The following is a 23,996-nucleotide window of genomic DNA, read 5'->3' as shown; positions in this document are numbered from 1 at the left end:
CCTTGACAGGTTTTTTATTCAAAATAATTTACCATATGCTATTGAATCGTCAAAAAAAATTACCACCGGGCTGGTTCGGAATGCTATTCTTACCGAGAAGAACCAGCAAGAAACTTAGCGGTTGCTCTTTTCAATTATTCAATGTTAAGATTTCAAAGGATTAAGAAGAAAATCGGCCCAGCCAATAAAAGAATGACCTCTCGGAGCCCGGAGGATAGGAAGACTCGAGTAGGCAAACGCAACGTTGCGCAAAAGATGTCGTGAATAAAATTACCTAACCTCTAGGAATTTCCCCGGTACCTACCTAGGTAACAAACAGCATCTCTGTTCAAGGACATCTGGTTACGAAGTTGACAAGTTACAGCCCTTGGAATTTCCACAAACTAGGTATTATTATTTTAAGTGTACGGGCGAGTAGGCGGACGTGGCTTAGGAACAGCTTTATAACTTAAATCATTTTAAGCTTTCCACTTCGTAGTGTGGGCGGAAAAGGTGAAAAATCTTGAATTAAATACCTACCGATGTAGGTACGGTCTAGCTACTTTATGAATGCATATTCCATGAGTTCTGTTCTGTTATAATTAGCTACCAAAATTTAAAAAAAATTGGCCCAGTACGAGTCAGATTCGCGCACCGAGGGTTCTGTACTCTGGTATTTTTTTCGATATTTTACGATAAATCAAAAAATATTACATATGCATAAAAATAAAATATAAAAATCTGTTTTAGAATATACAGGTAAAGAGCCCTTTTATATGATACCCTACTTAGTAGAGTTATCTTACTTTGAAAATTGAAAATAGGTAGGTACTAATAATTAGTTCATTAACACATTGCACGTAAAGCCGTCGATCCTGCGCCTGATCTCTCTCCGGTTGTGTCGGATTTCCGTTTCATCGAGCTATGAGAGTGAGGGAATAGAGAGTGCACCTGTGTATGTGCACACACTAGTGCACTTAATAAGTAGGTATCTCCCGCACAGATGGCTTGGCCGCCCAAATTCGGTCATTATGTATTAATATTGTCCAGAAAGACAAGAAAATTAAGTTACCTACCCACTTATACTGTGGTCGGTATTCCTGAAATATTTATTCAACATCGATCCCACAGCAAAAAAGTTTAGGATTATGTAAATAAAATTGTACAAAGCGTAGTAGGTACATGGAAGTATGACTCCTACTGTTATCGCCACAGCGTCATTAGTATGCAAAGCGATGTTCCACGATAACTTCCCAGTGGGCGCCATTACAGACGCGTCTCCGATATACATTTCAGTACGTCTGTATATTTCATTTGCCTGAAATATAGTTAGGTATACGAAGATATACCTACCTAATATCGGTGCGGTTACGAGCCTTCCTCAAATGGACTTTCGTATTTACGGATCCAATTCCTGGGTCTCTTAACTCTGAGTGGTTTGAGTGTGGAAGCTTTGAGAACGGTTTCTTATATCACGTTATCTAATGATGATTGAAGTATAACATGTACTCGGACAGTGTTGTTATGTAGGCGGCGAAGTGGTACCGTGTGAATGGACGGGCACAAGATCGATAGAGCGGAGTGCGCAGGTCCGCCTTGCCACACAGCTGGTGGCTTTGCATCCTTCCGCGAGGACCGCTCTCAGCCGAGTCTCAGTGCCTACCGGGGACCCAAGTGATCTATTTTAAAACGGAAATGTTCCGGACTTGTTGGCGGCTCTAAACGGTGCGTACTTGCCTGCTTTTAACTACACTTAGGTACCCAGAATGCCAGAACACCTATCACACCTTTATCACACCCTTAACCTGACAGTACTAAATGTCGCATCAATAAAATGTTATTACTTATTTTGTTAGTAAACGAGTGTACCATGCACTCTTAAGTTCCTAACACCGAAAAGAAAATCTATCCTCTAAGTAAATTCAGATACTGCTCGTATTCAATTTTGGTGCATGCCGTTGAGAATAATATTGAAGTGTTACCTAGGTAAGTACTTGCTTATAGTAGAAAATCTTCCTAGTAATCAAATTAACGGGTGGGTGTGACATAATTAAACGGTAATTGAATTATCTTTACAATAAATGTATTCGTATATAGGTTCAGCCGGGACATAAACGGAGATAAAACAGATACCTAAGTAGGATCGTTTGCGTGGGCCGCATGTACCTACCTAAAGGGCATGAACGCCTACGTCAGAACCGAACATAGCAGTTTATAGATTTCCATGTATCTACGTTGAACTAACTTACATTTTTCATTTTGCCTAGCTTTTCATAAAATCAAAGCGGATTATGCTTTGACTCTACGTGTTTCCACTCTCCACTCATCAATTGGTAGGCTGTTACCTATCCTACGCATTCTAAAAAACCGAGATACTTACATATAATAAGGCTAGTTATTGATATTTTCTCGAACTTTTCCCGGGACTGCAATGCTTATAAATAGATTCGCTACAGTTGGCCTGAAATACTGCAAACTATTCATTCAAAATAAGTATGAGTACCTACAGAGTAGGTACTTACTACCTACCTACTCACTTCATGATTACGATTTTACTTTTTCTGCTGGCCTACTGCAAAAAATGGTTAGTAGGTAAGGTACCTAGGTTCATTTTTCTTTCAGGTCAAAGACAGCTCTAGGAACCTAATCACAGTTTTTAGGGTTTCGTACCAGAAGTGTGCCTAAGGGACCCTATTGTCCGCTGTCTGTCCGTACGTCCATCCGTCTGTCTGTCAGCGGGTTGTATCTTGTGAACCGTAGTCCGTAATAAGTAAGTCAGCAGAGTTTAAATTTTCACAGAGTGAGTACCTATTTCTATTGCCACTGTAACAACAAATAATAAAAAATTCAAAATGCCGACACAAAAATTAAAACAAAATTAAAATGTGTTACCTATTTCTTGTACGATGGTACGGAACCCTTCGTGTGCAAGTTTGACTTGCCAGTTTTTATATTAAAACGATTTGTTTCGTGTAGGTACCTACCTAGATGTCCCTGCGTATTTCTAGAACTGCATCACATTATGAATAAATAAAAAGTCTTAGAACGAATAGACTTAATCTTCTTAGGCTGTGTCTTCACGTGGTAGGAGTCATATCGCATTCAAGTGAGAAAAAAGATGTGCATTGAGCTTTGTGTTCAGCCTGGCTGTCTAGCGCGGAAATACAGCCAGTATTCTTGGCACCATTCCACACGGGCATGATTTGTATAGTAATTAGATAAGGCTAGCTTTAAGTTATAATGTGACATTTTCTATTAAAATAAAAACAATATTTTGGAATTTAAAAATATTTTTAACTAGCTTAAGCCCGCGACTTCGTCCGCGTGGATTGCACAAATTTCAAACCCCTGTTTTACTTAGCGGATGTCTACGTCATAATAGCTATCTGCATGCCAAATTTCAGCCCAATACGTCCATTAGTTTTAGCTGTGCGTCGATAGATCAGTCAGTCAGTCCTTTAATAGTTTTTCCTTTAATACTAAGCATATGGACTAATTTTGACCAACCAACTGTTGATATTACGGAAACGGCTTGCAGAGTGGAAAAAGTGTTATAAACTTGGAAAGTGGCTCTAAATCCTTCCCCTTTTTATAGTGGGTAACACTCTAAGTTACCCACTATGAAACGAGGAATTAAACTAAACTAAATAGTTTAACTATTTAGAGTTTATTTAGGTGAGTAGGTCAAAATACAAAGATTGAGAATACAAAGTATCATATTACTATAATAGTATTACTTGGGATTTAGGAATAAGTAGGACTTACTCCACTTATTATGTGGCATGGAAAAATCTATAAATGTGTTATTGAATGAAACACCAAAAGCCATTCGTATTAATTATATTCCTATGGCTGGACGATAGGTGCGAACCGCGTGAACGCATCCAAAGTGCCCCCACTAAATCGTTTTAGAAAGAAAGAAAAATGTTTATTTGAGGCATCAGTTCAGGCAATTTCGTCTTGTATCAACAGTAGTACAAAACCTCGAATAGATAGGCCACTCAGCTTGCGTTGAGACGTCGCGTCGGCCGTCTTAGACACAAACCTCTATGGCGAATATCTGAGGTACCACATGCCCCCAAAGCTGATTTTTGTTCGAGAGCTTACATAGAATAAATAGATAAGTAGTATTACTTATATAAAATTTTCATTGTCATTATGAAAATTTATATAAAATCAGCCATACGAACGTCCAATAGTTTAAACGTAGACCACCCAAACCCTCTCAGTCTTCTCCATACGGTCGCTTCCAGCCACCCTCTTTATATCATCGTCAGGCCATCGTGCCGGAAGGCGCTCCAATCTATGCTTATAGCTATCGGCTATCGCCCCTACTAGAAGCATGGCTTGCCCATTGCCACTTCTACTTGCTGTCAATGACCTTGTTTCTCCTGTGGATTTCCTTATTCCGGATCCTTACTTTCGGGAAAATGCCTTAACGTAGCCCTTTCCATAGTTCGCTGAGCGACTTTGAATATGTACCAATAACTTATAAGCAGGTACTGCAGGTAGGTAATTGTGTATTACGAAAGCGGTCCTCACTACAAAACGCACGTAGGAGTCCTGCTGCTCTCATGACTGTCTTTGCAGTCACACTCTTTGGTGTGACGTGCTTTAAACAGTTACTTGTACACCTCAACCTCCCTCCCATATTCACCCCAAGTTCACTAAAATTATCGGTATCACTTACGATAGATTAAACGCTAAAAACAACGGTTTCAATTTGTTCAGTGATAAAAAAACCGGCCAAGAGCAAGTTGGACTCGCGCATCCGTACTCGGGTATTTTTTTCGACATTTTGCACGATAGATCAAAAATTATTACGCATAATTAATATAAATAAAAATCTGATAGTATTATGATGCCCGACTTGGTTGTTAATACTAAAAGTTGAAAATACTAAATTACTTAAAAGTTGAAAATACTAATTTTTTTTTTCATGAACATATTATTTTAAAGTTTTTTGGTGATGTAGCCACAAATCCACATTTTTGGATTTTCCCATTGTGTGCTATTACCTACCTGGAAAATTTCATAGTCAACGGGAAGTAGGTACCCTGTCGATTAGACGACAACTTGTTCGACGGACAGACGAATAGACAGACAGACAGGCTGACTCACATACAGACAGAAAACGAACGTAGTTATACTATAAGGGTAGGTACCATTTAGGTGCAGAACCTAAAAACAATTCTTCTTCATTTATATTCAAAAAAAAAGTTGGAATTTGGTCGCAAATTTTAACCCGACCGAGGTAAAATGGCGTCATAGGGAACGCTGAGAAATGACTGTCGTAACTCGTACGCCGTAGGTAGCGCTTATATCTATAATTTGGTAAAGGCAGGTCCAGATGTCGACCACAGACGCATAAGGGTTGAAATGACGATGATGATGATGACGTACATGATGATGCCTAATGCTTGTTTCAGATGTAATGGGCCGCATGTGCTGGCGGGAGGCTCTGTGGGCGCTGGTGTTGTTTTGCACGCTGGCGCCCTCGCATGCCGATGGGAACATAGGTAGATAATTATGTATTTTGTAAGCATGATTAATTTACCTTTCCGCAACTTATATAGGTTAAAAATTGTGCTAGAAATAAGTAGGCACCAACTACAAAATGTTTATACTTAGATGGATTTTGAATCTAAGACCACACTTACGTTTTTGTTTTATCACTTCTGTAGGGTAGTACTTAAAGTAATATAAGATAGAATTTATTTTTTTGGTAGTTTTTAAAAACAACAACAATTTTAACAGTTAATAATATATTTTTAAAGTTTTACTAAAGGTTGTAACCCACATGTTAGCACAGTGGCCCCTTGGGCGCCATTCATTTAGGTTGAATTTAAAAAAGTATAGAAAGCGCACGTGATTTTTTCATATTCATATTATAAATAATTGAATACATAAAATACTCTATACATTATTCTTTTTTTTTCTCCAGGATGCTTGTTTAGCTCGTCTCTCTGTATAGAGGGAGTGGAGTGGTGCTATGATGGTAAGTGAAATAAAACCTAGAAAAGAATAAACATTTGGATATTCATTATTTGGATGTAATCAAAGTAAAATTCCCATAACTTTCGCTTATTTTCTAGACTTTGCATTTGGAAAATGCATACCCGTCTACGACAGCGACCCCGAAGACGGGGCCATTTACCAGTAAGTTGATAAATAGTTTACGAATTAAGTACAAATATACCAGTGCATATTTCTTTATAACGATTACTACGTTGACTAAAAGCGAAATACATAAATTAAATTTATTAGGGACAGATGTTTTGGTTCCCGTGACTATTTAGCATGGATCCCAGTCCAAGCTTCAGATTAATGTTTTGAATTGACTGCCGACCAAACAAAAGAATTACTTATTATGGTAAACTTATTTGATTGTTGTGGTTAGCTATTTTGGTGAGTAAAGATACTAGTCTATTAAAGACTAGCTTATGCTTGCGACCTCGTCCACGTGGACTACACAAATTTCAAACCCCTATTTTACCCCCTTAGGGGTTGAATTTTTGCATTCCTTTCTTAGCGGATACTTACGTCATAATAGCTAATTCTATGCCATATTTCAGCCCGATCCATCTAATAGTTTGAGCTGTGCGTTGAAAGATCACTATTCAGTCAGTCAACTTTTTCTTAATTTATGAATTACAATAAACGGTGATAGTAGGATAGACATAGCTTAAAGACAGCAGTTGCAATGTGTTCTCATTTTGTTGAAACAGATATGACATGAGTTCGTCCCAGCTGCAATGGTTCGAAAGGGAACTTCAACAGCTGGCAACACGGGGCTACCGCTGGGAGCACGCATATACGCAGTGCGTGCTTCAAAGCATGCTGTATGCTCTCCGTCAGCACCTGTGAGTATTTTGTCCCTTCATTTCATTGCTGAAAATTATCTTTTCATTTTCCCTCACCAGTTCGATTATGATATGGCAGAAAATATAAAGATTCTCTTAAAATTCATGATTCTTATCAAACCATTAAGTAAATTGCATAGATATTCTCTAATTATGGTTTTTAAGTTTAGCAAAAAATTACCAAATTTAAGTAAAGTTATAATTTTGATATGAAATGCATTGCAATGCACCTCGCAGGTCACGTACCATCTAATGTATGGCCCAACAAAACTGTACAAATTTTTATCGAAATCAAATGAATGACATAAGAACCTTAAGAGACAAACAAACAAATAAACTTTTATTTGTATATAAAGACTATTTTTTATCCAGGAATCCGGCGAATGTAGATTCAAAATTGTGTGACCATTTCACTGATACAAAGCTAAATACTGCGCCTTCAGGTGACGGAGAAGAAAATATTGAGGTAGTATTTATTAATTTATGAATATAAATATACCTACTTATTGCAAATAATAATTCCATGTTAAATGAGTTATTTGGATTTAAGATTGAACCTGATGAGACAGCTTACGTACGATTCACGCCAAACTCACAGTTATCAGACTCAGACTATGCAAATGAGGTTTACAATCCTCCTTTTACTCCAGATGAAGACCCGTCAACATATTTAACACAAGGTATTTTAAAAACATTCTTCGAAAAGATAATTTGATGTTGTTCAATCAACAAACACTGTATAAATCTTTATTTAACAGGGCAAGTGCCAATCGTCAATGAAGATTTGGAATCTGAAGATACCCCAAGTGATAAGTTACGAGATTTAATGTTAATGACGGGAATAGAAGAATCACCCGTCATCATGCCTTTTGAAGGCTTTAGAGAACGCATCCAAGCTGAAGAAATGGCAAGAAACCAAAATTCTAGAAGTTCAGTTCCTAGTGAATTTGTAGATAAAGAGAAAAAGTCTCTAGCAGAAACAAAGATAGAAAGACCTAGTAGTGATAATGATTTCAAAGATGAAGAGCGCCTAGGAGCCCATTTCAGACAGTTTAAAACCAAACTTCAACCAAACACAGCAGAATACCTTGTTAGCAATCAATTCTCACCTTTAGATGCTGAAGTACGATCAAATGCCTTGGAAAAGTACAAACTAAGCTTCGCTGAAAAGAATTTTCCATTCGAATATGAAAACCCAGGTGATATTCAAGAACCTAGGGTTTACTATGAGGAGGATGGCGCTGATGAGTTCCCTATTGATGCTGGCAGTGGCGAACTAGATTCTCATCATGGCAAAGGTTAAATAGTGTATTTAATTTAACATCATTATCGTATTTTATTTACTTATATATTTAATGTGATGTTACAGATTCTAATACCAAACTACGAAATCCTAAATATATGGAGTATTTAATGAACTATTGGCGTGATATTACCGCAGCCAGACTAAATGCTAAGGAAAACATGTATGCTGAAGGTGGCCCCTTAAAACCCGATGAACTTCAAGGTATGCTTACCCAAATCCATCTAAAACAACTTTAATTTGTTTTTCGTTTACTTTATTTTTATTTTCTTATAGGCACAATATCACTCTATGAAAGCCCAGATTTGCTGTCGAATATGGACAGTTTTATTATGTTAAATAGGTCTTATTTTTATGATATTTTTGTTCTTTCTTTTTCCTAATCACGTAAAAACTTAAAGACTTGATCCGAGTAACTCTGCCCAGGAAAGTAATTCCAACTATACTGAAACGGTTACAAATGCTGACAATGTTTCAGGTGAAAATACAAATTTTTATTTATCGGAAGATTTTCAAGATTTACTTAATAGAGAATGGGGCTTTAAACGTAGGGAAAGAGACGATGTTAAAAAGCCTGGGCCGCGCCTGGACGCAAAAACGTTAATGATATTATACAACAATAAATCAGTGGCAGGTTAGTGTCACGGTGGCCTGAACTATCTGTTTAGACTCTCGATGTGCCCTATAATAGATTCCAATCTAAGCTGAACTTACGTCAAATGAACATTCCTTTTAATTTTCTAAATTGCACTGCCACGTCGTACCTAGAATGTCTGCACTAAGTGTTCCCTATGCCGCACACTTTTTATATAACACGATACGCATGAGACTCTACCGATCTCCTTTTCTTGTTATAATATGTATATTCTTTTATTATAATATTATTTCAAATATATTTCTTATTATTTACAAATTCTTCAATATTGATATCCTAAATATTGAAATTCATCACACGTCTAATATAAAAAATAGCGGAAAATAAATACTAATATTACAAATGCCTACTCACACATTCTAATGCATCAGTTAGGATAATTTATTGAGAAGTAACAGAGAAGTTTTACCATGTTTTAATATTTGGTAAAAATGTAACTCATTATATTTTCAGCATACATACTTACTACTTCGCTATTTTAAAGAGATCTTGTCCTGAAATTCAACTGTAACAGCTAATACACGCATGACTTTTCTGTCGTTTGTATATATGTGCTTAACAAATTTTAATTATAATTCTAGTTACTTTTTACCTTTTCAGCACAAAAATCGACAAATCAACAGCATCCAAACAAGCCAAATCATAACCACAACGATTTTAACTATGATCCGTCGTTCGCTTTCGTCACTTTCCACAATAGGTATATTGTTCGTCACATAAAATTTTGTAACTGTCGACTAAGCTTTTGATATCGCTTGCCTAAAATGCTGTTATTTTGCCCCAGGTTCCTTACTGACTGGGCCAAGGGCTTGTCTTTCATCGAAAGACTTGAACAGATGCTGGGCTTAGAGAAAGATACTTTTACCAACCCTCGGTAATTTTCTTCACTGTTGTTCGTTTTTGGCTGCATGTATTTGATATTTTAAGAATATTTTTACAACAAAATTTTATTTTAGGGTCGATCCGTACGAAGTAACTTTTAAAGTGGAAAAAAATAGTAAGGGATACGATGCTGCTGAAGTCGGAAAAAGAATAGGTAATTTAAAACTATGTCACATTGATTAAATCAAACTAAATAAAAATCTTAATATGAGCATGTATGGTATAATTCCAGATGCTATTAAAGACAAAGTTCGAGTAGAAACAGGAGCACAAATTGACACTATTGGTATTGGGGACCGGGTGAGTACTCAATTTTCAGCTTAAGTTCATGCTATAAATGGAATATATTAAGTTGTCGTTATTTTCAGAGTAAGCATCCCGTCATTAGTCACCCGATCACACAAGAACCTCGATTCTTCGGGCTATCAATGCCCGTTCTTTTTGCTCTTATTGGGAGCATGTCTGTACTCATCGTGGGCGCAGTAATCGTGGCAGTGATGCTGAGACATGACATTATGGGCTCTAAAAGGAAGATGCAAGGACTTGCTTCAGCTGCTGAGATAGATGCTGAAGCCACTAGAGATTATCAGGTATTTATTTTTTGGAATTTATACGGCAAATGCAGAAATCGAACTGTTGCCTTATGATTTATCATGCGATTCCGCATGAGATTGACTTGAAAACTATAGTAATGATGAGTAAATGGCATTATTTGAATAGTGATAAAATTAAGGGTGGTCTGAATTACAATCGGTTTTCAATTAAAAATAACTGTAAAATGACATGAATAATTAGGAACTTTGTCGTGCCCGAATGTCGGGCAAATGGACGGGTCAGCAGACCGCAGCTGTTCCTCCACATCCAGCTGAGCCATCGCAACGCATCACGTCACTCTCCCGAGAACCTGATGGAAACTCTCCGTCAACACGCTCCAGCACCTCATCGTGGTGAGTTCAAATAATCGAATAAAACTAGGTATCCCGAAAATCTACGGAATCTTTAGTTTTTTTTTTTTGAGATCTAGAAACATTGCTCATATTTTCAATCCCTCCAGAACTAGACAATAATTGATTCTCGTTAAAATAATTGAGGGCTGATCCTTAGAAATCTGTGAAATGATATTTCTATTCCTTTCAAGTACTTATATACATTATCAAAACGCTACACACAAATTATTTATAATAAGTAACTATAATATGTATGTATTTATTAAGTATGCGATTTCGAATAAATGAATATTAATTGATAACAGGAGTGAAGAACCAGCCCTTACTAACATGGACATATCAACTGGGCACATGGTTTTGGTATGTAAAATCTAGTACGTTGACAACATTGCATTTTCTAGTAAATTTCCATCGTCAACTTCATTCTATTCTTAGGCTTACATGGAAGACCATCTTCGCAACAAGGATCGCCTTGAGCAGGAATGGCGGGCATTATGCGCTTATGAAGCTGAACCTTGTGCTACGGCTGCTGCTTTGAAGCCAGAGAATAATGGGAAGAATCGCTATGCTGACTTATTACCCTATGACCACTCCAGAGTTACACTCAATACGCTGTCCAATCATCTAGGATCTGATTACATAAATGCTTCTACGATCGTAAGTTAATCCATATTGTTATACTTAGTATACCTACAGACAAATTGAAACATACTGAGGTACATGCATCTTCTAAAATCTTTTCTGATTTCTTTCTTTCAAAAATGATTTCTGAAATAGTAGGTAGGTATTAACTATGAACATACGAATAACAGAAAACTGTGTTTCACTAATCAGTAAAATAAATAGCTAACTAAAATCTACCATTAAATGAGAAAGTTGCCTATTGAGCAGTAAGAAAAATCTAGCAACTCAGTTGTCAGTAATTAGTTCTGTAATATTTTCTCATTAGACTGACCACGATCCACGTAACCCTGCGTACATCGCCGCTGCTGGTCCCCTCGCTCATACAGCACCTGACTTCTGGCAAATGGTCTGGGAACAAGGCAGTGTCGTGATGGTCATGCTTACTCGTCTCACTGAGAACGGCCAGCAACTTTGCCACCGATATTGGCCCGAAGAAGGATCTGAGCTGTACCATATCTATGAGGTATTTATGTACCCTTAAATACTAGAATAGAAAAGTTTTCATTTTCAAATAAAAAGTTACTTTCGAGTCAATCACTGGTTCGGAATGCCTTTCCTACAGAGAAGAACCAGCAAGAAACTTGGTGGTTGACAATGTCATTTGATTGTGTTTGATTTACTGTCACCCGTTGAAGAATTCTCTCCTCCATTTCTGAATATCTTTATTCTTCCTACGATATTTATTTATTTAAATAAAATTACACCAACTCCATGGTACTCACACTCTTTCAAATGAAAAATAATTAACTATCAGAATTTCGTTAAAAAATACTTGTTGTTTAAAAATAGACGTATAAAAGTTCTAATAGCTAATTGGATATTAATTATTCCAGGTGCATCTAGTCAGCGAGCACATCTGGTGTGATGACTACTTGGTACGCAGCTTCTACTTGAAGAATCAACGCACAGGCGAAACCCGAACTGTTACTCAATTCCACTTCTTATCCTGGCCAGAGAACGGAGTTCCATCTTCTACTAAGGCTTTGCTTGAATTTAGGAGGTAAAAATGTACCTTTTTAGTTAGCGAGCGACAATAATATAATTTATATTGCAATGGAGGGGGTCAGGGGAGTACCTAGCTATCTATCTCGATAGACGATGACGTAGACGACGAATTGATATTATTGTCTAATGTGTGAAGTTAATATGAGTTGGTACATTTGGCTACCTACTACTTTCAAATATAGATTTAATCACAAAGACAAAATAAGTAAGTACTTAATAATTTTATTCTTTCTTTGCAGAAAAGTGAATAAATCGTACCGTGGAAGATCTTGCCCGATAGTCGTCCATTGCAGGTAAGAGTCTTCATTTTCATGTCATGTTCACGGGTAGGTGGTTTTTTAAATCTTCAAATCTCCAATTTCATTTTTAAATATTTTTGGAGAAACAGTTGCTACTTGCTATCTCTTTCACTGGTAACTTCTCATCACTCCTCACATCATATAAAACAAAACATCGGCCTCGCCTGAATTCTTCCACGAACAATTTTTTTGTTCTAGATAGTTATTCCTAGTCCCCCAATTAATAACATTAATATACTTACATTGGTCAAATTCGTGTAGCCTTAATCCTCTTTACTTGACAAACATTTATAAAATACTAACTTATGTTCGCGACTTCGTCCGCGTGGACTACACAAACTTCTATTTTACCACCCACGGGTTGATTTTTCATAAATCATTTCTCAGCGGATGTCTACGTCAGTCATATATAGATGAAATGGCCACCGGCCAGTCAACAGTTAAAAACAAGATACCTATAATATTTATGGCCCCTGCGGGGTCCAAACTTTAAACCGAACAAGTAGGCGACAACCTTACACGAATAAAACTGATCACGTGTTCACATAAGATTATACTAACCTACTATGAGACACAGTGGCGGATTTGCCCTTAGGCACAATAGGCCCGTGCCTAGAGCGGCCACATATTAGGGGCGGCCGCTCTGCAATGCATCGTATTAATACTTATAACTAACTTGAACTTATATAAATAATCAATAAGTTCAAGAGAAATCAGGAATAGAAAGTGCGTAAGCAACCAATAAAAGGACAATAGATCATTGTTTTTACGTGAACGAAACAATAGGTCAAGGATCGAGAAAGGCAAAAGCGTAAACACTTACAACCCATATTCACAAATGTTACTATGAGGTCTCATGTTGCGTTCGAACGCACATGGTACAGAAAACCTATTCATAAACAACAGGAGGGACGGACGACACCACCAAAACGAGACCATAAAACTTTACGCGATACATTTTGGCAAAACAATACAGATAGGGTATAGGGTGTTTACGTCCGAGTGTTTGTGTGATTTAAATAATTTCTCTTTGAAAAATCGCGATTAATAAAGTAAATCCTTGAGAAAACATAATATAAAGAGCGATCACTACAAAACTTATACCTACGTGATATAAAAAAAAACGATTATTACGGTGCCGATGAATTTCAAAGATGCTAATGGATGCTATAGATTTTTTAGGGTTCCGTAGCCAAATAGAAAAAAAACGGAACCCTTATAAATGTATAATATCATGTCTGTCTGTATGTCCGTCCGTATGTCACAGCCACTTTTTTTCCGAAACCATAAGAGCTATACTTTTGAAACTTGGTAAGAAGATGTATTCTGTGAACCGCATTAAGATTTTCACACAAAAATAGAAAAAAAAACAATAAATTTTGGGGGTCCCCTACTTAGAACTGAAACTCAAAAAATATTTTTTTTCATCAAACCTATACGTGTGGAGTATCTATGGATAGATCTTCAAAAATGATATTGAGGTTTCTAATGTCATTTTTTTCTAAACTGAATAGTTTGGGCGAGAGACACTTCCAAAGTGGTAAAATGTGTGTCTCCCGCCTGTAACTTCTAAAATAAGAGAATGATAAAACTAAAAAAAATATATGATGTACATTACCATGCAAACTTCCACCGAAAATTGGTTTGAACGAGATCTAGTCAGTAGTTTCTGATTTATCGTGCAAAATGTCGATAAAATACGATTGCAGTACAGAACCCTCAGTGCGCTAGTCTGATTCGCACTTGGCCGATTTTTTAAAGATATTGTTATGAATCTACTTTTGTCCTTATTAAATGCAGATCTTTTGACAGTTACCAGCAGAGGACATCCAGTGCCTCCTATTTTATTGGTTACTAGTGACTTTAAAATTTTATTCATTGGGGAGTTGAAAAAACATTAAAAACATGAAGAAAAAATATTAACTATTCAGTACATATTATTATGTGATTTGAAAAATATACGACTTCCGAAATATTGAATTCCGAATTTCCGAATGTTCATCTATTGGTCCGGGTACCCTAATGACAATCTTAGTTTTGGGTTTTAAACGATGTTCTGCCATCTGGACACCATCTGGTAGTCACTCGAGTCTTCACTCTCGCGTATCCAAACTAAGTTGACCAATTCCTTAGCAGAGTCCATTAAGTGCAGACGAGTTTTGTAACACACTATCTGCCCGATATATAGCGATGAAATGGTTATTCTTACACAATCGGGGGGCTGATCTGCCCGGGCTTCACTCGGGTGGGATTTAGAATATTAGCGTGGGGGTGAAAATATAGTGCTAGTGCAATTCAAAGAACACACGAACTAAGTGAAAGCATAGTGCTAGTGCAATTTAAAGAACACAAGAACAAAGTGTCTACCAATAAAGACTCAATAGACCGATTCTTAGGTGTAGTAAGTACGTTTATAAGTTTAGGTTAATATAATAATACTTATTAGCCTCTCTCATAGGCTAGATTGTAATGATAGTAAAGTATTGTTGTCAGTACTTTACGATACTAAAAAAAAGCATGGGGGTGGAATTTTCAAAAATCCTGAAACATGTATTTTTTCATTTACCTAAATACTTACCAATTCTCATGGAAATAACTTGAAAAACAACGGACATTCATACAAACTTACACCCCCTATTTAACCCCCTTGGAAGTAAAATTTTCAAAAATCATGAAATACTTACATAATATTTTTATTTTTAACCGAAAGCCACATACATACATACATTGAGATTGACTTGATATGGACAGGGCTTTTGAACAAACAAAATGGCACTGACTCAGTGGTGCTTTAGCACCAATGCAACCTCAGTGACGTCTGAATTTCAAACGACTCGTTCATTAGTACCTTAGATCAGGTGGCGCTGATTTATCTGGTTCCAAAACCGTGAAAAATTTTGTTAGCTTGACCATATCTTGTTATTTATATCGATTATCGATGCTTGTATAACAATTTTTATCGATGTAACTTTAAAAATAAATGACTTTCATACAAACTTCCATATCCTATTTAACCCCCTTAGGGGTTGAACTTTCAAAAATCCTTTCTTAGTGGGTGCCTACGTTAGAAAAGGAACTTACTGTCAAAATTTCATGTTTCTAAACCCAGCAGTTTAGGCTGTGCGTTGATAGATCAGTTTGTCAGTCAGAACAAGTCTTCTTTTTATATATATTTAAACTAGCTTATGCTCGCGACTTCATCTGCGTGGACTACACAAATTTCGAACCCCTATTTCATCCTCTTAGGGGTTAAATTTTCAAAAATCCTGTCTTAGCGGATGCCTACGTCATAATAGATGCATGCCAAATCTCAGCCCGATCCGTCCGTAAGTTTGAACTGTATGTTGATAGATCAGTCTGTCAGGACTTTTTTATATATACAGATAACCGTTTTAAATGTTTTATTTAAATGTGCAATTATTATCTCTGAAAGGTCGAAAAATATTGCAAACTAGGTACCAGCTATGTTAACTAAATTTCTGAATCGATTTCGATGAAAATTGACAATAAAGTAAATTCATTAAGGACTGTGTAGTCTAAATATATAAAAGGAAAAGGTGACTGACTGACTGACTGATCTATCAACGCACAGCTCAAACTACTGGAAGGATCGGGCTGAAATTTGGAATGCAGATAGCTATTATAGAATCCGCTAAGAAAGGATTTTTGAAAATTTAACCCCTGAGGGGGTGAAATAGGGGTTTGAAATTCGTGTGGTCTTTAATAATATGATGAGAGCTGGGAAAGGGGCGGCTCTGGCCTGGGGCCTAGAGCGGCCAAGACTGCAAATCCGCCTCTGATGAGACAACTTGCAAAAGACACACGAGCCGCAAGAACCTCCGTGCATTGTCAGAAGGTATAGGTATAGTACGCGACAGATGAGATTCCAATCGGGGTATGAGGCGGGGAGAAGCCCCGCACACCCGCGCTGTACTGTAGAGGTGTCAAATACAGGTTCATGTGTGTATCACAATATTATCACGTGTTACAGACAAATATTTAATAATTATTAACGTTACATTATTTTGTTACAAAAAAAAAATAGCTTGAACCGTGAGGCGCAAGCAGAAAAATGGGTGCAATCGATTTTCGACCTTATTGACATACGTCAGAAAACAGCATTTTAGCAATCTATGAATTATACTGAGCAAGAATATGACAAAAAACAACTTTCTCATAAAACGTCAATAAGGTCGAGATTTGCTTGCACCGATTTCACCATGAGGCGCAAGCATATAAATGGGTGCAAGCGATTTCCGACCTTATTGACATAGGGAACAACATTTTAACAATCTATGAATGATACCTACTGAACAAGAATATGACAAAAAACAACTTTCTCATAACCGTCAATAAGGTCGAGAACTAGGGTATAGCTTGTATTTAACTCGATTGATTTAAATTTTAAATTTTACTCTTAATAGGTACCCAATCCATACCTTCGCGACAGGTCGAAATGGCAATCGGGGAGGGAATGCCCCGCACACCCGCACGGCCCCTGTGCTTACCCAGTGCGGGCGAGCGAAGGTGACGTGCGGGTGTGCGGGGTGTCACCCCCGCCTCATACCCCGATTGCCATCTCAACCTGTCGCGGAATACAGTACCTAGTACCTACCTATGTATGTAAAAATAAAAACAAGTAGAACGATAAAGCAATGTCAAGTAGATACCTACAATACCTAATATAATAGGTAGGTAAGTTTACCTAGTTACCTATAAAATAATCTTTTTAGTAGGTAACTACTATATTTATTATCATACGAATTATAAAATGATGATGATGATTTCTAAAAAGAACAATACCACTTCACGTACCTAACCTATTACCTATAATACTTAAATGTATGATAATACCTACACTTTGAAAAACATTTTCTCATACGATTTATAAAATGACGCAAGTATTTCCAAAAAGAACAAATCTACTATAATAGGTATTATTAACGCGCGACACAAATCTATCACAACACAAAAATGTACCTAATCTACATTATTTTGCCTAATCTACATTACAATTATTCGCATTAAATATTTATCGACACTCAAGTTCACAAATAAATAAAACTGCATTCAAAATTTATTACGAAACAAACAAAATGATAAAAATACTAGCCGCATACTCGTATCATCACAGTCAACATGTAACAGGCCAATACGAAAATTCGATGTAATAATTATTCACCGTCGAATCGCGACGATATTTGTATTCAGCTGTACCTACCTAATATATTTTATTCTAATATCGTCGCTCGGTCGCGCCGCGCGCGGCGTATCAAAGATCGAACGCCTGAGTTATTTTTTAGGAAGGATTTTCTCAAATTTTCACTACTTATTATATATTGTATTCAATTTTGTTTTAATCTAAAAACGAATATGTTGAATACATTTATATATTTAATAAATTTATTAGGTACATTATTTTTTGACACCTCTACTGTACTGCACCGGGTTAGCGCTGGAGCTGTACAGTGTACGGGTGTGCGGGGCGTCCCCACGCCGATTGCCATCTCGACCTGTCGCGTACGGTACCTACCTACTAAAAATGCAAGCGACGTCAACAGTAAAATTCGGTCGCATGGTGTCGTGCTGAAAAAATGCAATAGATACGATGTAAACTCTAGTTCGGCGTGAAAATATTGTTATAACGCGTAAAAAATGACTTCTCACGCGCCATTTTAACTGTTTGAGTCTTTCTAGTCAAAAGTACGTTTTTAGTCCTTATTTTAAAGATGACAGTTGACCCATACAGTTAAAATGGCGCGTGAAAAGACATTTTGTACGGAATATATTTTGCATTCCAGTGATGGCGCCGGCCGCACAGGCACGTACTGCCTTATCGACATGGTGTTGAACCGTATGGCCAAAGGTGCTAAAGAGATTGACATCGCGGCTACCCTGGAGCACATCCGCGACCAACGACCGCGCACCGTCGCCACCAAACAACAGTTCGAATTTGTCCTTATGGCTGTCGCTGAGGAGGTAAGTCTATCTACTTCACAACTTGTACAATTACGCGGCCGAAAGTAATGTACATCGGCCTTTAGAATGACATTTCGGCTTTGTAGAGCGTTTTTTTTCTGTCACTCACTAGATATGACGTCTTGTCGGTCTCAACGACAGAGACAGTGCTCTACATATTATCTGCTATCTCCTTCTAAAGGTCGATGTGAGTACATTACTTTCGGCCGCGTATTATACACCCATACAGTCCCTAAAGTACTATCACTTTTATAAGATACACCAATGTAGGGCAGAAATCTTATTTTTGAATGGCGCGAAAATATCTCAACCAATCATAGCCCGCGTCTGACTGCGATTGGTTATTGTTGTGAGTGAGATAGCACGTGTCTGTTGTTCTTGTGTTTAAAATCTTTATTTACGTCATGCAATAAGGTCTGTATTTCAATGGTACATTCGGTTTGTCGGCGTTGGGTTGCCGATGCGACTTATAAAAGTGCTTATAAATTATAATGCAAAAGTGTGTCTGTCGGTCTGTTCTTTTTGCTAGGTACCTTTTCACGGCCCATCAGACATAGACTAGTTTTTTTTTTAAAACCTAAATTCATACGGACAATATTTTTAGGGTTCCGTACCTCAAAAGGAATTAAAAAACCCTTACAGAATCACTTCGTTGTCTGTCTGTCTATCTGTCGTGTCTGTTAAGAAACCTACAGGGTACTTCCCGTTGACCTAGAATCATGAAATTTGGCAGGTACGTAGGTCTTATAGCAGACGTTAAGGGAAAAATCCGAAAACCGCAAATTTATGGTTAGGTAGGTACCCATATCATAAAAAAATTAAAATGTGTTCATGAACAAACGAGCAGGCGGGTCGCCTGATGTTAAGTGATTACCGCCGCCCTAACATTTGCAGCACCAAAGGAACCGCCGATGCGTAGCCGGCCTTTTCGGAATTTGTTGGTCCGCCCCTTGAATAATCTATTGAAATGTATGAATGTTGTAATCTAGTGGGAACACCGCCGATGGGAGTTGGTACAAATAATTAGAATTTTATTTTTTAAAGTAAGATAACTATACCAAGTGGGATATGAAAGAACTTTACCCGTAGATTCTAAAACAGATTTTTGTTTATTTTTACGCATAATAGTTTTTAAGTTATCGTGCAAAATGTCGATAAAAATAACCCGAGTTCGGAACCCTCGGTGCGCGAGTCTGACTCGCACTTGGCCAGTTTTTTTTTTTAATTTTACAAAAGAAAAGTATGATGAATATGGCCCGGGCCAACACACAGGCACATGAGTAGATCCCACTTCCAACATGATTATTGATCAACGATGCTGACTGTGACACACAGTCATGAGAATATTAAAGCAATTCTATATTTTATACCTTTAATATGCTTTTGTAATTTTTGTTTTCTGAAAGCTCTGTAAAATTAATTATATAGGTGTATTTTTGTACAATCTATTGAGTTTATAGAAAGTTGTTATTGTTTTATAACCTAAATAAATAAATAAATGTGAAATTAAAATTGTTAAAAACTTTAAACAGGTACACGCAATCTTGAAAGCTTTACCCGCGCATTTACAACAACTGCAAGAGAAAAAGGAAAAAGAAAAGGAGAAAGAAAAGGAAAAAGAAGGGACTGAAAAAGAAAAACCAAATTAAACGCACCGCTTTCGCCAACACGACTTAGTTACTTAGACAAAATTAGCGCCGGCTCTGGTAAAAAATATATAGGTACGTATTAAGAAAATTACCCGTTCCTTATTTGTTATTAATTTTTAATCATAATAATTGCACACAAATTTTTTTAAATAAGTTAGATTAGGTAGGTACCGAAATTATGTTCTCGTTATTGGAAAAGAAAAACTAGGGCCGGACTCTAATTTAAAAGTACGTTAATTAATCAAAATATTATTGTCGTTCTCATATTTTTACATGTTCCAAGTTGAGAATCATGTTTATTATTTTATTATGCTTACTTGGAACTTAATTAGTTAATGTCATTTATGATAGATTTTCTTAATACATCGCTCTACGATAAAAGCGTCGATTAAAATTTAAACTGTTCAATAAACTATTGTTGACATACGATAAACTAGAACATGCTTAGCACCTACATTACATTTATATTTTAAAATAACTTACTGAAGCTTATAGGTAAGTCTGAAGGTTCTCAACTTGGGCCAAATAATAATTTATCGAATTTTTGTACTTATGTGTACTTACTTCGCTTTAAGCTACAATTTTTTATTCACAAAACATTATTCTATTGTTATATTTACGCAAAAACAGTAGGTACTTCAATACTTATAATGTGTTAGTTATACTGTTTATGAAATTATTTTGTGAAGTTATTCTAAAAGTAAATTATTTACATAATATTTCTAAAACCTACAGAAATAAAATATTTTCATACAAAATTTCAGTCTAAATTTCATCTATATACTATTACCATACTGACCATAAAAATTTACAAAATACTATTTAGGGATCATTCTAGTCAATTTACCAAAATTAAGATGTACAAGTTAAATTATCTTACTGGGCTATTATTATTTCAAAAGATTATTTTTATCCATTAATACGATTGCAGGTAAAGCAAAATTCAATGTTAAACTTAAAATAAATATATTGCTTAGGCAAAATTAGATACCTACAAATATATCATGGAATTCGTTGATGTGTACAAATCGCTTCTACTGTAGAATGAAACTAGTCATTAAAGGAATACATTATTATTACTGTTACTGTATTATGATTATTATTATTCATCGATGAATTTGTTATTTCACTTATTTTTAATGAAATACGTATATCTATATATAGGTAGGCATGTTTGTAAAATGAACACTAATTTTAAATCTATAAGATATCTTTTACCTACGTAGGTACGTATTTCTTAAGCATCTAGTTGCTGTTATTTTTATAAGAAACAAAAAATATGGTTAGTTAATCGAAGAGGAAAAAACTAAAATAAACAAAGGCAATGCCGAATCATATCCCGAAAAACGGTATACCTGATAAAATTAATCAGATAAATGAGATAAAATAATATTTACAGACTAGCAGAAACAATAGAGATCGTAGTTATATCTGTGTACTATTTATATGAAATTATTATATTTATTGCATACCTATTATGGGAAAAAATGTAAAAAAAAATATTACTTACCACGAAAAATGATTGTAGTTTAGATATAAGAGAAAATATATTTAACCTGTATTTCTGTATGAAATTATATGTAGTTTTTATGTGAATGATGGATTGATGGATTTGATTACCTATTAAAACATTTTAGGGAAAAACTGTCCTTGTTCCTCCCTATTATTTTTTATCCTATCTACGTGAAACTATTTATGTAACAAGTTTTTTAACAGTTCACGGTTTGGTTGCCATCACATCTCCGAAATAAAGTGAAGAATAAATTAGCACCTGTTATTATTTTTATTTGATGACAAGTTAGCAATTATCTACGATCTCACCGGCCGGCATTGCAAGTGACGATGCAGTCTAGACGATGGAAGCCCTAATATCGGTATACTTATATCATACCGCTTGGTAGCAAACCTTTGTCAAAAGAGTGATAGGTAACTAGCCACGATCATAGCCAATGACAATTTAGACACTATAAATTTCTAGACTCAATCAAACTTCGAACAGTTTACAAATACCTACTGAGTAAGAGACGATAATCCTACCGTGTGTGTATACGTAGTGATATGGGTAGTGATAATATGGAAAACGACGCCGGCCATGCTCACTTGCTTAGTTGACGTAAGCCCGACTAGTTTCAAACCCTGTGAATAGAGCTGGAATCGCTACCCATAATATTAGCACTACCCATATCACTACACATCACATATATGCAGTGTGTTGTTTGTTGGTTTGTCCTTCAATCACGTTACAACGGACATATAGTAAAAGACCTGGACAGTGACATAGGCTACTTTTTATCCCGGCAAATTAAAGAGTTCCCACGGGATTTCTTAAAACCTAATTCCAAGCGGACGAAGTCGCGGGCATCAGCTAATCATCTATATTTATATCTAGCTGATGCCCGTGACTTCATCCGCGTGGCTTTAGGTTTTAAAATCCTGGGGTAATTCTTTGATTTTCCAGGATAAAAAGTAGAATATGCCCCTCTCCAGGTCTTTAACTATACTCATGCAAAAAAACGGGGTAGGTACATACCACGATTAATTTGATGTTTTTATTTGTCGATATTTCAACCCAATTGCACGGGTCATCATGGTCACGACGGGACGGGGCGTCTAGTACCTACTAGGTAATAATCAACATAATTAAACGAGATATAATCACATTAGAAGTTAATAACACCTAATCAGAATCTAGATTTTAAATAAGTAGGTAGCTGGAATATCCATCATCCCTTCTCTCTTCATCTTAAATTTTCGGCTGCGTCTGGCAACGTGATTCACAACTTTAGGTACGATAGGTACCTACAGCATTCTAGGTAGGTAATCTATTTAACTGTCTTATCATTTTTATCTTAAGAACTAGCTGATGCCCGCGACTTCATCCGCGTAGATTTAGGGTTTGAAAATCCCGTGGGAACTTTTTGATTTTCTGGGATAAAAAGTAGCCTAGGTATGTCTCCAGGGTCTTCAACTATAACCATGCAAAAAATCGCGTCAATCCGTTGCAACGTGATTGAAGGACAAACAATCAAACCAATAAACAAACAAACACACTTTCACATTTATAATATGGGTAGTGATATCTATTACTGCACGTGGAGAAACCCATTTCACTATAACAGTCAAATCTAGCGCATTAGGTAGTTAGGTAGGTACATCAAGTTATGTGGTATATTTTCTCTGTTTTGTGATATCATGTTGTAACCAAAGGTTAGATCAGTGTGTCTTAAATCGTAAATCGTAATTCAATTCCGAAAACACCTGCCCCCACCCCGCGCCATTCATGGCCATTCCATAGGCGGTAGGCCATTCGTTGATGGACGTTCAACAACACCCTAGTATAATATAGTGAACAACACGTTGACAACTCGACTTAAAAACTTAAAAATCTCGAACGCAATGATCATTGTCAATTTGACATTTGTAAGTTGACAGTGATTACTGTCTGTGACAGTGATTTACCCAGTGGTGATCAGGGGCCGGAAAGTCGCTTATTATCACCTATTGTAGTTTTTATTAGCGCCGTCTATTAGTTGGTCACCTGAACTAAAGTATTGCTTGATTTACTTTACTCTATGGTCAGAGATTGCAAATGGCTACCATTTGTGTTTTGAATCGGCATGGTGTTTTGTTTTTTCTGTTTTGGCGAAAGGTAAAAGTCGAGTCGAGTGGTTTCTTCTTCGTCTTCTCGTGAAATTAACATTTAGTGATCTGTGAGGCATAATAAAAATAAAAAGTAAATCACAATCAGTGT

The 23,996-nt window shown here is 36.4% G+C and overlaps 2 protein-coding genes across 7 annotated transcripts in view; both read left to right on the top strand.

The window, feature by feature from the left end:
• The window catches only part of Ack (activated Cdc42 kinase), a 50,212-nt gene that overhangs the window by 18,692 nt on the left and 7,524 nt on the right, over window positions 1-23,996 (top strand). The gene's annotated exons all lie outside the window — the stretch shown is intronic.
• IA-2 (tyrosine phosphatase IA-2) lies at window positions 1,240-22,009 on the top strand. Of its 6 annotated transcripts, none has more exons than XM_069509596.1 (23): window positions 1,240-1,704; window positions 5,409-5,498; window positions 5,924-5,977; window positions 6,075-6,138; window positions 6,708-6,842; window positions 7,215-7,308; window positions 7,393-7,522; window positions 7,601-8,140; window positions 8,212-8,349; window positions 8,624-8,779; window positions 9,401-9,500; window positions 9,585-9,674; window positions 9,757-9,836; window positions 9,915-9,982; window positions 10,051-10,272; window positions 10,523-10,629; window positions 10,935-10,989; window positions 11,065-11,286; window positions 11,579-11,776; window positions 12,147-12,313; window positions 12,558-12,611; window positions 18,419-18,596; window positions 20,129-22,009. In XM_069509596.1, exons 2-23 carry the CDS (start codon window positions 5,414-5,416, stop codon window positions 20,243-20,245), a joined length of 3,054 nt encoding a protein of 1,017 aa, XP_069365697.1. In that variant the 5' UTR covers window positions 1,240-1,704; window positions 5,409-5,413; the 3' UTR covers window positions 20,246-22,009. The 6 variants fall into 6 exon arrangements, with proteins under 6 accessions (XP_069365697.1, XP_069365696.1, XP_069365698.1 ...); XM_069509595.1 differs by having other exon boundaries at window positions 10,520-10,629; XM_034984788.2 differs by having other exon boundaries at window positions 1,241-1,704; window positions 10,478-10,629.

The sequence above is a fragment of the Maniola hyperantus genome, chromosome 3 (assembly GCF_902806685.2).
Source record: "Maniola hyperantus chromosome 3, iAphHyp1.2, whole genome shotgun sequence".
NCBI classification, from domain to species: domain Eukaryota; kingdom Metazoa; phylum Arthropoda; class Insecta; order Lepidoptera; family Nymphalidae; genus Maniola; species Maniola hyperantus.
This window is presented reverse-complemented; position numbering and strand designations above follow the sequence as displayed.

Bases quoted from the DNA above. Each gene is read 5' to 3' on its own strand.
- IA-2 (XM_034984788.2), top strand. From the start codon at position 5,414: ATGGGCCGCATGTGCTGGCGGGAGGCTCTGTGGGCGCTGGTGTTGTTT. The intron at 8,141-8,211 runs GTTAAATAGTGT...GTGATGTTACAG, and splicing joins AGATTCTCATCATGGCAAAG to ATTCTAATACCAAACTACGA. The intron at 18,597-20,128 runs GTAAGTCTATCT...AACTTTAAACAG, and splicing joins TTATGGCTGTCGCTGAGGAG to GTACACGCAATCTTGAAAGC.